Here is a 14669-nt window from a genome sequence, read left to right on the forward strand (position 1 = left end):
GGACCCCTTCCAGGCTGACAACCTCCCTTGAACTGGTTTGGCTACAGCTCCTATAGTTGTCTGTCACAATACGAGGTTACCTTCTATACATTTATACATCTGTGCTAGAGTTCACACACCCTCCTTGGTATGCCATTTTAATAGCATAGGGGAAAGGGAAGAATGGACTAGGATTACAGTATTACCTGCAGTGACTTACTTGCACATTGATATTCTGAAGGTTTACTTGACTGTTAATGTAGACCTTCTTTATAGCCCTGTAGGCTGTGGGCCATTAATTTGGCCCTTCATCTGCTTTGACTGTTAATCTATAGGTGACATGAAAACACTGCTAAAATGGCAACTTGATTTCGATGTTCTTTCTCATCCACATTTCAATGCAGACTGTCTGAGTTGAAGACTGAAGGTCAGAGCACCGGTTCCAGCAGCACTCCACAGCTCACCAATAACACTGTGCACTACCTGGCTCTTGCACTGCTGCAGATAGAGCAGGGCGTTGAGCGCCGCTTCATGAAACCACCACTAGGTATGTGTTTATATGACTGTTGACTTTACTCCCACTGACCTAGCTTAGAATGCCATTAAAGCGTTTTCTAGGAATAACAGCTTTCTAGATTTTGTACTTGATAATGTTTGGGGAGGAGGCAGGGTGGTAGGAGAATGGGATGGAATTCAAAAGGAGAGAGCGGCTGAATTATAGTATGCCGTGTGGCCTTTGGGAGGTTCTGCAAATCCGTAGGACATCAGATTAGCCACCATTTACACAAGCCTCTGAGTCGATTGGGGTTTGGTGATGATGTAATCCTCGAGACTGGTGCTTGGGACTTAATCTCATGCTTCCCCCTCATGGGAGCTTTATTACACTTAAACATTAAAATTAAACTAGTATAGTAGATACCAAATTGCATTTTCGTAATAAAAGGTAATCCACAGTTGTGCAATTGTATTAGTTGCCTGTTGTCCTGGTATGCCCCCATGTGAACAGCCTTCTTCTAATACTAGGGTGAATGCAAGAACGTGAAGATGAGCTGAATCTGACCAGAAGGATGTTCATAGGAAGTGTTAGGGAGAATTCTTAGAAATGTGTTCATTGCCTTCTACCTTAGAGACCCTCAGCTCTTTCGCTGGACTTCAGGACTTTTAATTTCTAATCCGGAGAGATTGAGCCCTTTTTTTCACTTATGTTTTTTTTGTGTGATTTAGACTCTGTTTCTTTTAACGTTTGAGTCTGACAAACTCCATAGGCGGCATCTTTACATTGTGACACACACCACCTTCAGTGCAGTGGCCAAGAGACGTCTTCGATTTCCCAAAGGTTTAAATACCTTCTCTTGGATAAACTATTGTTTCCAAGAGCAGTGAAGTGGAATTTATTTTCTTTACACTTGTAACTATTCTAGAAGCAGCGCACACTATTTTACCGTAGGGTTCTGGAGGGGTTACTTGGTATCCCCTTTGTCTTGTTTGCCATGTAACATTTGTATGTTACCCTTTCTACGATTAATGGCTGGTGGCAGTGGTTTACGTTTTACTACCATTGTGTTTTTACAGCAGGCTGCGTTCGCAGCAACGGTAAGGCACCCATGGTTGCCCATTTCGTCAAAATGGCCCAGTCTTCTTTTTCTGCCATTTCTTGCTGGAAAGGTCCTTCTTGAGATTTACCCTGCGTGCCAAACCAGGTTTGGTCTTTGTCCATTTTGGCTTTGGCAGGATTCACGAGTGAACCCCACCTCTGGCTCCAGGGTGTCTGGCAGGGGCAGGAAGTGAGGGAGGTGCCCAAAACTCCCTGTGCTTAATCCCCTTGGTTACAGGAATGCACCCAAAGGTGTTTGGCCGGCTGGCTGTCCTCTAATGACAGCCACCCTGCTGTGTGAGTGACAGCCAGACTGCGAATGAATGGGAGAAACCTGCATAAAAGGCAAGGCTGTTTGGCTTGGAAGGAAGAGTCGACCACTGGATGAAGGAATCCGAAGAACTTGGAAGAGACATTTGCTGCAACTCCTGGACCCATTGGTTTGCCTGGTGAAGCCCTGCTGCATTGCTGATGCTCCGAATTCGCCTCGACTAGAGAAGCCCCTGCAAGGACGACTTCTCCCCTTGAGTTGGTGGGACCAATCAACCCCAAAGCGAACTCGTCTTCACATCCTCTCGGATCTGGCTGTACTTCCGTTGCTGCTGCAGGAACCGATTGCCAGGGAGAGCAACACCAGATCATGTGCATCGTTAAGTCAGACCTGAGCCCTAGGAAGATTCTCCGGACTCCCATGAAGCAGGACTGACCAAGTCTGAGCTACCTCAACAGAGTGCTAGACCCCAGATGCGAGGAAACTCCATAAAGGTATCCAAGAACCGCAGTGGTGCTGTTTGCGAGAGACGCAAGGAGCTGAAACCGCAAAGTGCCGCTGACTTTCCATTTGTAGTGCGGGAGTCCACAGACGTCCTCCCTCTTGTCCCCACGACTGAGGCCCAGGAACACAGGATCTGCAGGGCTACACAGGAACAGAAGCCAGCTGGTTTAGTTTTCTTCAAACCAAAGGTAATGTAAAACTAAGGGGACTTACCTCTTGTTGTGTAGCCTTGCTAGCTCTCAGTTGAGACCTGTCGTGGTTACACTTGCAGAGTTGCTTGCAGCTTTGCCCCCTCACAACCGCCCAGCTTGTGGCCCTTTCAGTGATTTCCTTTCTACAAACCTTTCTAAAACATTTTGCAAGACTTTTTACTTAACTGCAAGAAGGTCTTCAGCTCCCCAGACTTTGTTCAGCTAACATTGGCTGTCCTGGCTCCCTGAGCGACTCTTCTTACCTCTGACTTTGTGCTTTTGCCTTTCCCCTAGGAAAGGGTTAATTTACTTTGCATTGGAGGGTTCAAAAAGTACTCACCTGCTTAAGAATATTTGTTAAGCATGGTTTGATTCCCTCCTGGTCTCCTTTGGACACTAATCTCAGTATTGCTCTTAATGTGCCAGTGATAAATCAACGTCCGCAGTTTCCTAGTTATTTAAATCACCTGGGGGGTGTAGGAAGTGTCTGTGTGCCAATGGGTATCAACCGATTTAGTGAGTGTATTTATTGAAGTATATTTCGTATTATATGATTGCTCCCTTCTAAAGAAGGCTTATTCAACTGACTGTTAAATAAATGTAGTTTAATCAATAAACCTTGTGTGTTAGTGTTTATTTGAATAACTCTAATTGTGAAACTGTGTTACAACCTTACAGCTCACATTGACCCCTCTTGAGCTAAATCTTGGTGCTCAGTCACTCTACAAACCCGTGTAGTACATGCTTATACCAAAGGTTGGGTTAACTATTGCCAAGAGGATATGGCTGGTGCAGTCTCCCACAGGGTACTGCATACAATCTTGCCTAACAAAGTCCAAAATAAAAATCTGTCTAAACCTATGCCTGCAATCCCTCTTCGGCACAAATGTGTTGGGTAGTCTTTCAAAAGCAAAAGCAGTGGTGCAACAAAAATAGGAAACCAAGATTGGGTTCAGGTGGCCTTTTCACCAGACGTATGTTGGTCAGCTTAAAAAAAGAGTTCAATCAAAAGGGATGTTGATAGGACCCTCTCAGTCGACCTACAATGTTAATGTATTGGGGTTCCCTTCCCAAGCTTCAGTTTCTTCACTAACACTAAATAATCAAGATTCCACTTTGATGGGCCCCTTAGGGTTCCCTTTGCCAAGCTCAACCCCCTTCCAAGTTCAAACACACTTCTTGGGCCTCAGGGTTCCCTTCCCCAAGCTTAGGTCCCTCTTGGGGTTGGTCTTTGACAAGCTGCTCAATATGAAAACCCATGTGGGGAGCCTTGTTTCAGCGGCGGCCTATTTCAAGCTTTTGGCTCATCTTGGACCTTTCATCTCACAGGCCAACACTGAGATAATTGCTAGAACAGTTAGCAGGTCTAAAATAGATTGCAGTAGCCTTCTGATTGGGCTTAACTAAACTGATACTAACAGACTACAGGTGGTACAATACGGTGCAGTCAGGATGGTCGTGGGACTTTCCCGTCGCAACCACATATCGGCTGCTAGACGAGCATTGCCCTGGCTGCCTGTGGAAGCGCGTTTTCTCTTTAGTCTACTTGTTATAACCTTCAAATGTAGACAGGGCTTAATGTCCTAATATCTGCAAGATCTAATTTCAGAAAAAGCTAACAGTAGATCTCTCAGATCCAGTAACCAGAATTCTGTCGCTTTCCAGATGTAGGACCAAGAAGGTCAAAAAGGGAGCGTTTTACATTATAGCCCCAAAAGCTTGGAACATGTTACCTTTTGGATCTTGGATGTCGGGAAACAACTGATCCCTTTAAGACAAAATTGAAAATGTGAATGTTTGCTTGATCTTCTTTGGCAGCTTCAATAGAGTACTCTTCCCTTGTTTTGATCTCTTATGTTTTAATGTTTGTCTGTGCCCTTATGCCCAAGGGTCCATGGCACTGCGCATTAAAAATTATTTTAAAGTAAAAGTAAAGTTGAACTTAAAAAACAAGAGGTCAGTTGATCAGGAAGTGCCTTTTTCTTGTACAGTTCTTTCAAAGGGTTGGCATCAGAGGATTTCGAAAACGCCAGGTTATTTGCACCTCGTAAGCGGGACCACTCTGAGCGTTAACCCCTCTTTTCTTTCTGGGTCTTTTTTCAACAGGGGCTTTCTTCACCCCTTCTTGTTACCCTGTTTTCTTGACTTTTTTTCTTGGGCCCACCGGCACATTTCTTTCCTTCTCCTGCACACTTGGGCTTTCTTTCCGTGCCCACTGGGAACTTTTCCACTCTGCCGGGTTGCTTGCACCCATCTCTCTCAATTCGGGTCACTTGCACCCTCTAAAATATAGTGCTTTTCCTTCATGTTCCTTGCATGCTCTGCTTTCTGACTTTCTCTTACTTTCTCTCGATCTCATCACTCTTCTTTCAATCATCACTAGTTTTTTCTTTTCAGCTCTGTGCCGCTTTATGCAATTCCTTTAATCCGCTCCGATTCAATCAGTTACATGCTCTTGAATCTCTTTTTTCACTTGACTCACCCGGGCAGTAATGCAGTGACAAGTGGTCCCTCCTGGTTGTGAAAGCCTGAGGTCTGGTCTCACCACCTGCCCCTCAGACACCCTTGGGTCTGGCATAGGTCCCAAGGGAATGAGCAATGTTCCAACAGCAGCCTGCAAGATGCTCCGCTCCAGCTCTCTGGAAACACAGCTCCCTAGCCACGCTGCTGCCCCTCACCAACACGGGCCAGCATCTCGGCACACTATTCTCCTCTGAGCCGTTGATCCTGCTGCCCTCTGCTTTTTGGCATCTCCGGTCCAAACATCTCAAGCTAGTTCACTCAGCTGTGCAGAAGCACACCTTTTATAATTGGAAAAGCAGTCAAGTGGAGTCGGGTGTGAGTGATAATTTGTGAATGCCTGACTTTATGAATGGGACAAATTAAATTCTTTCTACAGCTGGTTTCCCGTACATTTCCCATGTTATTCCGTTGGGAAAACTTCACTATCCCGGTTGCCTCTTCCTCGTCCCAGTATTTGTTAGAAATGGGGAGGGGGCGATAGACTGTGTTTGAAAATGCCCCAAGAAAGTTGAGGGAAAGGGCTTTGAGGTAGAATAGGATTGTACGGAAGATTGAGTTCCCACACCCCTCCAGAGAGTGGTCTTGGTTCATAGAACAATCTTTTCTGTGGATTGATTATAGGGACATGAGTCTTGAGGAGGTTCGCGACCCGGGCAGATAGAGGATGAAGGGATCTCAATACAGGGACTCTGCCCATGTGTCACTTGGGTTTTCTTCCTCCCCTTTCTCGGGCAACTGACTCGTCACAAATGACAGTATAGGGATGACAGGCCACGACTCCTGAATAAAGGTTGTAGGGAGCAACATGGCACATGAAGGCCTCTGTGATTTCCTTTTCCTCCCCTATTTCCCTGTTAGGATACAGTGTCTCACCTGGGCTATCCCCCTTCAGACAACCATTTTCCTCTACCCATGTGATCTTCCTCGTCTTCCACCAGGGTTGGGATCCAGGAGCCATGGCTCTCCCCTGGCCACCTGACTAGAGAACATTTGGGGTTTAAATGGGAGAACACCCCCTAGGTTTCTCACATAAGGAAATTAAACTAAATAACCTACACCTGAAGCTTGGCTGCACAGCAGCAGTACAAAGAGCATGGGAAGGAACCCAGAGGCGGGTTGCAGACCTGAGCAGGAGAGAAGCTGGCTGGAGAACAAGAGCCGGCGGAGCCAAAAGCGATCTCTGGCAGGAAAGATGGGCGCTGTGGTAGAGGCCTGCCAGAGAGCATCTGTAAAGCCTGCTAACCCTCCTTGTTTGGTACGTGCAGCAGGATCTGTAGGCACTGGGACACTCCAGCGGCCGCAGAACGCCAAGAAAGCGAGCAGTGCTCACTCTGGTCTCCATGGAAGTAGAGCAAAGACACGAGAAGCTATACAGTGTGAGGAGCACAAGGGAGTTGCCATACGGAGCCGGTGAGTGATAAAAGGGAAACGCTTGTTCTCCAGCATGGAGTTTGGCATGGATTCACATGCTCATGAATATTCCCCGTTGTCAGGATGGGAATCCTCGGTAAAGAAAAGACAGTTTCAGTTTCACTTCTGAACTGTCTTTCTCCTAACAACTGATCTCTGGTCATACTGCCCCCCCCCCCCCCCCAGGCAAGGAATGCCCTCTACCTAAGCCCCTCCTCTGACAGCCATCTTCAGCTTTTTAACGCACATTTGAGTGGTGGGAGTGCTCGTGATTAGCTCTCTGGCTTTTTACTGCGTTTTGCGCTTTTTTGTAGAGTTTTACTCTATTTTTCGGTCAATCGAGCCTCAAGCTCCATAGACCCATCATCCGATTAACAGGGACCCATTTTCAGATTTTCCACGCCCCTCAATGGCGGAATTTCATCGAGTTAGGACTCTAGAAGATTCTTCGAGGCCTACCCTGTGTGGACATGGCAGAGAAGGACTCAAAGCCTCTGTTCAGGGTTTGCCCAGGATGTGGCCTAAGGAACATCTACTTGGACGATGGGCATTCCTTGTGCCTCTATTGCCTACATTCGGACTAAACGCACATGGAGGAAGCCTGTGCGTTTTGCAAGGAGATGGTCCCCCACTCCATGAAGGAGTGGAGGAGGCGTCTCATCGAGTGGCTCCAGGCCAAGGCCCCAACTACGAGTGAGTCCCGGCAGCATGCCTCCCCCTACCACAACAAGAAAACTGTGTGGTCTTCTAAAACCTTTGAGGGCGCTCTGGCGATGGTGGCCCAACATAAGGCTAAGCACTGCAAGTCCACCGGTATCGCCGTTGCGACGGGCTCCCCGGCGGCCAGGGGTGAGGTCAGTGTCACCAGCACCTTGAACCACGAGCCAACGCTCCGCTTCAGCGAAGAGAACGTCGAACCACCCGGGTAATCTTCTGGGGAAGTCCCGGGCAGGCCAGTTGGAAAAGGCCAAGGGGGAGCGGGGCACTGACCCTCCCCCTTCCCCCCCTCCCCCAAGGTGAAGGCCCCTAGCTCGACCAAGGTCGTGCAGGCCCAAATTCACTAGGCAAAGCCTTCCATTGAAGGCGTGGTGGCGTCCCTAGCGAAGGCCACGGTATAGCAGGGTGCAATCACCAGGGTGAGAGTTTCCCTGCCTGCCAGGAGGTAATTGTCCTTTCAGCCCATAGTGAAGACACCGGAGAAGGCAATGCCCATCTCCCTGAAAGTCTCCCCTGGTTGCATAAAGTGGGGGGGAGGGGGCGGTAGTTCCGCAGGGCACGGACATCTCTGAGGAGCTTTCTACTCTCCAGACCATTTTGGAAAAGAAGCTTGAGGCTTGGCTACAGGAAGGATCCCGACGAGGGAGACTTCGAGAGTGGGGACGAGACCGACGAAGAGGAGCAGGCCGTTGAGGATTTGGAGAACCCTACACTGCTGCTTCCGTCGCTACCTCTTCTGCAGCAACCTCCTCCACCCCCAGCTGACATTTCGGTGGACTTCTCCAGGCACTTCACACCTTGTGTACGGAGATTCGGACGAGGATGTCCCAGATGCTGACTGAAGATCCCACAGCACTGGAATATCCGGTCAAGAGGAGAGTGCACCCTCCACCGCCTTGTCACCCGTCGCTCCCCCTCCCCCTTCCCCTTCCCCCGAGGGAGGATACAGACACAGTGATTGTTAGGCAGAAACCTGTGCAGTTCCCTTAGGGACCACTGCAAAAAGTTTAGGACTACAGGAGTTAGCAGTAAACCCAATTGGTAGCAGTCCGCAGCACCCAGATTTACCTGGTAGCTGTGGCTGAGCAGTCAGACTTCTCTCAAGAAGAGTTAGGCAGTATACAGAGCATACACAATAGGGCAGGTAAACACAGTAGAACAAGCAAACACTGACCAGAGTTTAGGTGTAAAAGATATATAATAATTTATTTAAAAACACATCTATGAAAACACACTGGCACTAATCTCAAGCACGTTCAAAAACAGTCACTAAAGTATATACACTCCCTTAAAAGAATATTAGACAAGTCTTAAGTAAAGCTCACTTATTTTCAGACAGCAGTGAGCGCTTAACGCAGATGGCACTCTAATAATTCGGTTTCAAAGGGAGTGAAAGGCAGAGCATAAATTGAAACAGATCCCAACACTTTCAAAAAAACACAGCAAGAGAGGAAGGCAGAACCAAACCATGAAGTTAGAGTTCAGAAAGCCGGGTCCACTTTAAGAGGATCAGAACGAAATGTGTCCAAGGTCACACGGTTGAAAAGTGCACAAAAGTCTCAAAGGTTGAGAAAGAAGTTGGACCAAAAGAAAGGGACCAGTTAGATGGTCAAGAGGCCAGCCCAGTCTAGAAGGTTAAGGATTTACTGTCACTTTGTAGCAATCTATAAAAATGGAGGCCAGGTGGACACAGTACCTTGAAATGGTGAGAACACTCCAGCGGGGGCAGTTTTTCCTGGCATTGGTTGCGAGTCGGTGCTTCGTCCGACAGAAGAGAAGATCTCGGCGGGGAGGAAAGCAGGAGGTCGTTGTGCTGCCAGGGAAGAAACCAGCCGTGGAGTTTCTGGATTAAAAGGAGTGGTCCTTTCTTTCGCGGTTCAGTGGTAAGTGGCTATCTAGTTGCCGGGGTGCTTGGCACGGGCAATTCGACCACTAGACGTCCTGGTAGGCGAAAAAGGAAAGCAAACTGGTTATCCCCACCAGCTCAAGGGGAAGAGACTCTCTGGCAAGAAGATCTCCTCTGTCGTCGGGAAGTGGTGAGACGGTTCAGCAGGGCTCCACCGGTGGTGTCGTCGTTGCAGGTCGGCTCAGCTTCTCCCTCTTCGGATTCTCAGGTCCTGTGGCGACTTCTGAAGTTCCAGTCCCAAAAGCCCTGCTTTTATGCAAGGAACCCCCATTCATTCAGCCTAGCTGTCAATCAAACATGCTAAGTGGTGAGCCGGCCGGCTCACCACTTGGGGCAATCACACAAGAGTGCGATTTGAATTGCCAAGGCAACTCAGTCCAGGGTGCCTAAACCCCCTCCCACACCCCCTGTGGTACCCAGACAGAGTGGCACCACTTTTGAAGGCTTCTGTGGAGAAGCCCGCCAAAAAGTGGAACTAAGGGCTCGACTTGGGTTGGAGTCACAGAAGAGAACACAAACACCATTTTAGAATAGAGTTCTGGCAAAAAATACCAACCGGTGAATTAAGATTAAATAACTAACCTGGCGGTATGTTCGAGGCTATAGGAATTAAATAATTAAAGTTGGTAGCCTCGAACAATGGGAAAATCCCTTAGAGATATATTTGCGGTCGAATATAAAAAGTAGTATCCACTGCCACCAGCCAAAACTCGATCAGGGGGGGACGGAGACATGCCCCCTCGAATACCAGACCCCGGGGCAATCGAATTGCCCCGACCAGTATGTCCCCAATACGATGGTTTGTACTGGTTTCTGTTCATAATTTGGGACTAGTAAAGCCAATGGTGACTTTACATGCCCTGGTAGACAGTAGCTAGTCCCAGGGTATGGAGTCTATGGTCGGGTGTCACTATGACACCCCTGTGTCACTGCACTGAGGGTGCTGTGTAACACACATAGTAAAAATACATGAGACCCTATGGAGTAAAAGACCCCATAGTCCATAAAACACATTAAAAGCCAAAGGAACCCCTCAAATCATGTCCAAGAGTGTGAGGAAAAAAGACTCACTCTTGGCAGGAGAAAAAAACAAACTCCAGAAATCCAGCAAAGCTGCTGGGGGGGGGACTCACTAGGTTAGAAAATTCAGCCTAAACAGAGAATTCTCCCTAACTGTGACGACTGGCACGGATGATGACGGGTTAGACCTCCCGTCTCCGCCGCCCAGAGCCTCACCACCCGACGAGATAGGCTTGTTCCATGCCATGATCTCTAGGGCCTCTGACCTGTTTCAGCTGACCCCTGAGGAAAAGAGGGGTTCCTGTACCAACGCTGCGAGGCATAATAAGACCGTGCTGTTGATCCTGCTGTTGAGAGACCTTTGGGACGAGGGGCTGTCCCTTATGAAGAACCCGTCCTCGGCCCCAGTGAAGAGGGACCGGTACGAAAAGAAGTACAGGGTGCCGGACACTGCTCCCAAGTGTTTGAGGTCTCAGCCCTCACCGGATTCGGTGGACTCGGCGGCGGCGAGGAAGAAATCTTCTGCCTCTGCTGCGTCAACGACCTCCTCCCCTCGGACAGCGAAGAGAAGAAGCTGGACGCCATGGGGCGACGAGCCATCACATCGGCAGGGACCACCATCAAGGCGGCCAACGTCCTCCCCATTGTGGCGCACTACGACAGGGACCTCTGATTTAAGTCCGCTCCCCTCCTGGACTTCCTCCTTGATGACCAGAGCGGAAGCGTTGGAGATCCTGCTGGAAGGCGATGTGGCATTGGACCATGCCATCACAGTGGCCATGGACATTGCCGACAAGGGGTTCCGCCAAATGGGCAACAGCGTTTGCCTTCATCGGCGAGGTTGGTTAAGGGCTATTAACTTTCCCCAGGATGTGCAGTCGAGGGTATTGGACATGCCCTTCGATAGGGACAATCTGTTTGGCAAAACCGTGGACGAGTCTCTTCAGACCATCAAGACGGACACTGAGACGGCTCGTTCCTTGGGCACGCTTCAGCAGTGACGGCCGTCCTTTCGGACCTCTGGGGGTAAACCCCAGGGTTCCCTCAAAGGCTTCGGTGGAGGTTCTTCGTCCTACCGTCCCGCTCTTCGGCCCAGGAGGCCTACAGGGGCTGCAGCAAGTCTGGTAGAGGTCGCCACCGCCAACAAGTCCCCCAAGGCGGCGCCTCCATGGCGAGGCTAGATTGAACCAGCCGGGAAGTCGGGCCCCCACCTGCGCACCCAGGTGGGAGGCCGGCTGGAGAACTTAGTCAGTGTTTGGAAGTCCATCTCCACCGACAGTTGGGTGCTGTACGCTCTGGCCCACGGACACACCCTGGAATTCCAACGAAAGGATCCTCGCATACCACCAGTGGCCATGCAGGAAGACCATGTCCCTCAGCTTCTGCTGGAGGTGCTGGCTATGTTGAAGAAGGGCGTGATAGAGCTTGTTCCAAAGAGGCCCCGGGGTTCAGAGTATACTCCGGGTACTTCCTCGTCAAGAAGAAGACTGGCGGTTGGAGGCCCATCCTGGACCTCTGCCGTCTGAACAAGTACATCAGATCCCAGAAGTTTTGAATGGTCACCCTTCAGCACGTGCTAGGACAGCTTGAAGAAGGATTTCCTATCGTCGCTGGACTTGGAGGATGCCTACTTTCACATCCCCATTCACAAGGGACACCACAAGTTTGTGCTTCGTGGTTCAAGGGCAACATTACCAGTTCAAGGCCTTTCCCTTTGGATTGAAGTCGGCGCCAAGGGTCTTGACCAAGTGCCTGGCGCCAGCGGCAACGCGGCTGCGTCTGAGGGATCCACGTTTACCTCTACCTGGACGACTGGCTCATCTGAACCAAATCGAGAGATTGCTGTCGCGCACACGGCGGAAACCGTCCAGCTGGGTTTCTCGTGAACTATACAAAATTTTGCTTGGTGCCATTTGCAGACGCGTTGTTTCTGGGGTCTCTGCTCAATACAATGTTGTGCTTAGCGTCTCCGGTTGAGAGGATAGCGGCCTTCCTGGGCAAGGTACAATGGCTGTTGGCCCTGAAGATCGCAAGGGTGAGGTCCATCAAGTCCCTTCTCAGCATGATGTCGTCATGCATATACCTCATTCGGCTGTGCAGGCTGCGGATGCGGCCACTGCAGGATTTCCTCGACGCCCATTGGATTCAGGTATCGGGAATCTTTGAGGACAAGATCTCTCTCGACAGGAGTTTCTGTCGAGCGATACGGGGGGTGGGGAGTCCGCACGCATCTGTTGGTGGGCGCAGACTTCCAAGCCCCACCTCATCAGGAGACGGTCACGACGGACGCCTCCCTGGAAGGTTGGGGAGCTCACACCGGAAGTCTCCATGCAAGAGGCCTGCGGCTGCTGGAGGAGAAGTCGTTGCATATCAACGTACTGGAGCTGCGGGCAGTGTTTTGGGTCCTCAAGTCTTTTCTTCCATCCCTCAAGGGCAAGGTGATACAGGTCTTCACGGACAACACCACCACAATGTTCTACATCTGGAAGCAGGGGGCACCAGATCCCAGCGCTTGCCAGAAAGGCGCAGGACCTGTGGCAATGGGCCGTTGCCCAGGAGATGTTCCTCTTCCCTTTTCACCTGGCAGGAGTGAAGAACACCATCGCTGACGCCCTCAGCAGGGAGCTGCGCTCTTGTTACGAGTTGGAGCTTCGGCAGGACCAAGTGGATCTTCTGTTCTAGTGATTTGGCAATCCCCAGATCAATCTGTTTGCGACGGCAACGAACGCCAAGTGCTAGAGGTTCGCCAGCAGGTTTTCCCAGCTGGGGAGCATGGGGGACGCATTCTCATTCCCCTGGGACGGTCTGTGCCTGTATGCGTTCCTTCCGATGCCATTGCTTCTTCCACTAGTCAATCAACTCAGGCGGTCCCTGTTAGGGAGAATTCTCTTATAAGGCTAATTTCCCAAACCTAGTGAATCCCCCAGCAGCTTTGCTGGATTTTTGGGGTTTGTTTTTTTCTCCTGCTAAGAGTGAGACTCTTTTACTCCCACTCTTAGGCATGATTTGAGGTATGTCTTTGACTTATGTGCTTATGGGCTATGGGGTTTCTTTTTACTCCATAGGGTATCATCTGTCTTTCTGTATTTGTGGTACACAGCACCCTCAGTGCAGTACCACAGGGGCGTCACAGTGACCCCCAAACATAGACTCCATACCCTGGGACTGACTACTGTCTCCCAGGGCATGTAAAGTCACCATTGGCTTTACTAGTCCAAAATTGTGAACAAAACCAGTACAAACCATCATATTGTGGAAGTACTGGTAAGGGGTAATTCGGGGGCACTGTCCCATCCCCCCTTGTTGAGTTTCTGGCTGGTGGCAGTGGTTACCACGCGAAATATTCCACTGGAATATTCTCTATGGGATTTTCCCATTGATTTTAAACACACCGCTTTTTGGTGCAATGTTAAAGATACCGCTGTTTTATTGGGTCTTTTTGCCAGAACTCTATTCTAAAATGGCGTTTGTGTCCGTCTCTGTAACTGTTAGGGAGAATTTTCTGTTTAGGCTGCATTTCCTAACCTAGTGAGTCCCCCAGCAGCTTTGCTGGATTTTTGGGGTTTATATTTTTCTCCTGCCAAGAGTGAGACTCTTTTACCCTCACTCTTGGGCATGATTTTAGTGTGTTCCTTTGACTCTAGATGGGTTTAATGGGCTATGTGGTCTTTTACTCCATAGGGCTTCATGTGTTTTTGTGATGTTACACAGCACCCTCAGTGCAGTAACGCAGGGGTGTCATAGTGACCCCCCAACCTAGACTCCATACCCTTGGACTGACTACTGTCTCCCAGGGCATGTAATGTCACCATTGACTTTACTAGTCCCAAATTATTAACAGAAACCAGTGCAAACCATCATATTGTGGACGTACTGGCCGGGGCAATTCGATTGCCCCGGGGTCTGTTAGTGGAGGGGGCACGTCTCCGTCCCCCCTGATCGAGTTTTGGCTGGTGGCAGTGGATACTACTTTTTATATTGAACCGCGAATATATCTCTATGGGATTTCCCATTGTTCGAGGCTACCAACTTTAATTACTTAATTCCTATAGCCTCGAACATACCGCCGGTTTATTTAATTAATATTCATTCTCCAGTGGGTATTTTTTGCCAGAACTCGGTTCTAAAATGGCGTTTGTGTTTGCTTCTGTGACTCCAACCCAAGTTGAGCCCTTTGTTCCACTTTTTGGCGGGCTTCTCCACAGAAGCCCTCCAAAGTGGTGCCACTCTGTCTGGGGTACTTAGGAGGGGTGGAGGGGGATTTAGGCACCCTGAACTGATTTGCCTAGGCAACTCAAGTCGCACTCCGTCCTGATTGGCCCAAGTGGTGAGCCGGCCGGCTCACCACTTAGCATGTTTGAGTGACAGCTAAGCTGAGTGAATGCGGGTTTTCTGCATAAAAGCAGGGCTTTGGAGACTGGAACTTTAGAAGTCGCCACAGGACCTAAGAATCCGACGAGGGAGAAGCTGAGCCGACCTGCTACGACGACATCACCGGTGGAGCCATGCTGAACCTTCTCACCACTTTTCCCAACGACTGAGATCTCCAGCCCG

General features: G+C 49.6%; 1 protein-coding gene across 1 annotated transcript in view; it reads left to right on the forward strand.

Annotated features, from left to right (window-relative positions):
- Nucleotides 1-14669, forward strand: part of BAZ1A (bromodomain adjacent to zinc finger domain 1A) — a 956777-nt gene that overhangs the window by 551217 nt on the left and 390891 nt on the right. The window contains exon 20 of the mRNA XM_069638454.1: nt 384-526. Coding sequence (XP_069494555.1) covers nt 384-526 — 143 coding nt within the window. The remainder of the gene's footprint in view (nt 1-383; nt 527-14669) is intronic.

Source organism: Ambystoma mexicanum, chromosome 14, assembly GCF_040938575.1.
Source record: "Ambystoma mexicanum isolate Mex_15411 chromosome 14, UKY_AmexF1_1, whole genome shotgun sequence".
In the NCBI taxonomy this organism is placed as follows: Eukaryota; Metazoa; Chordata; class Amphibia; order Caudata; family Ambystomatidae; genus Ambystoma; species Ambystoma mexicanum.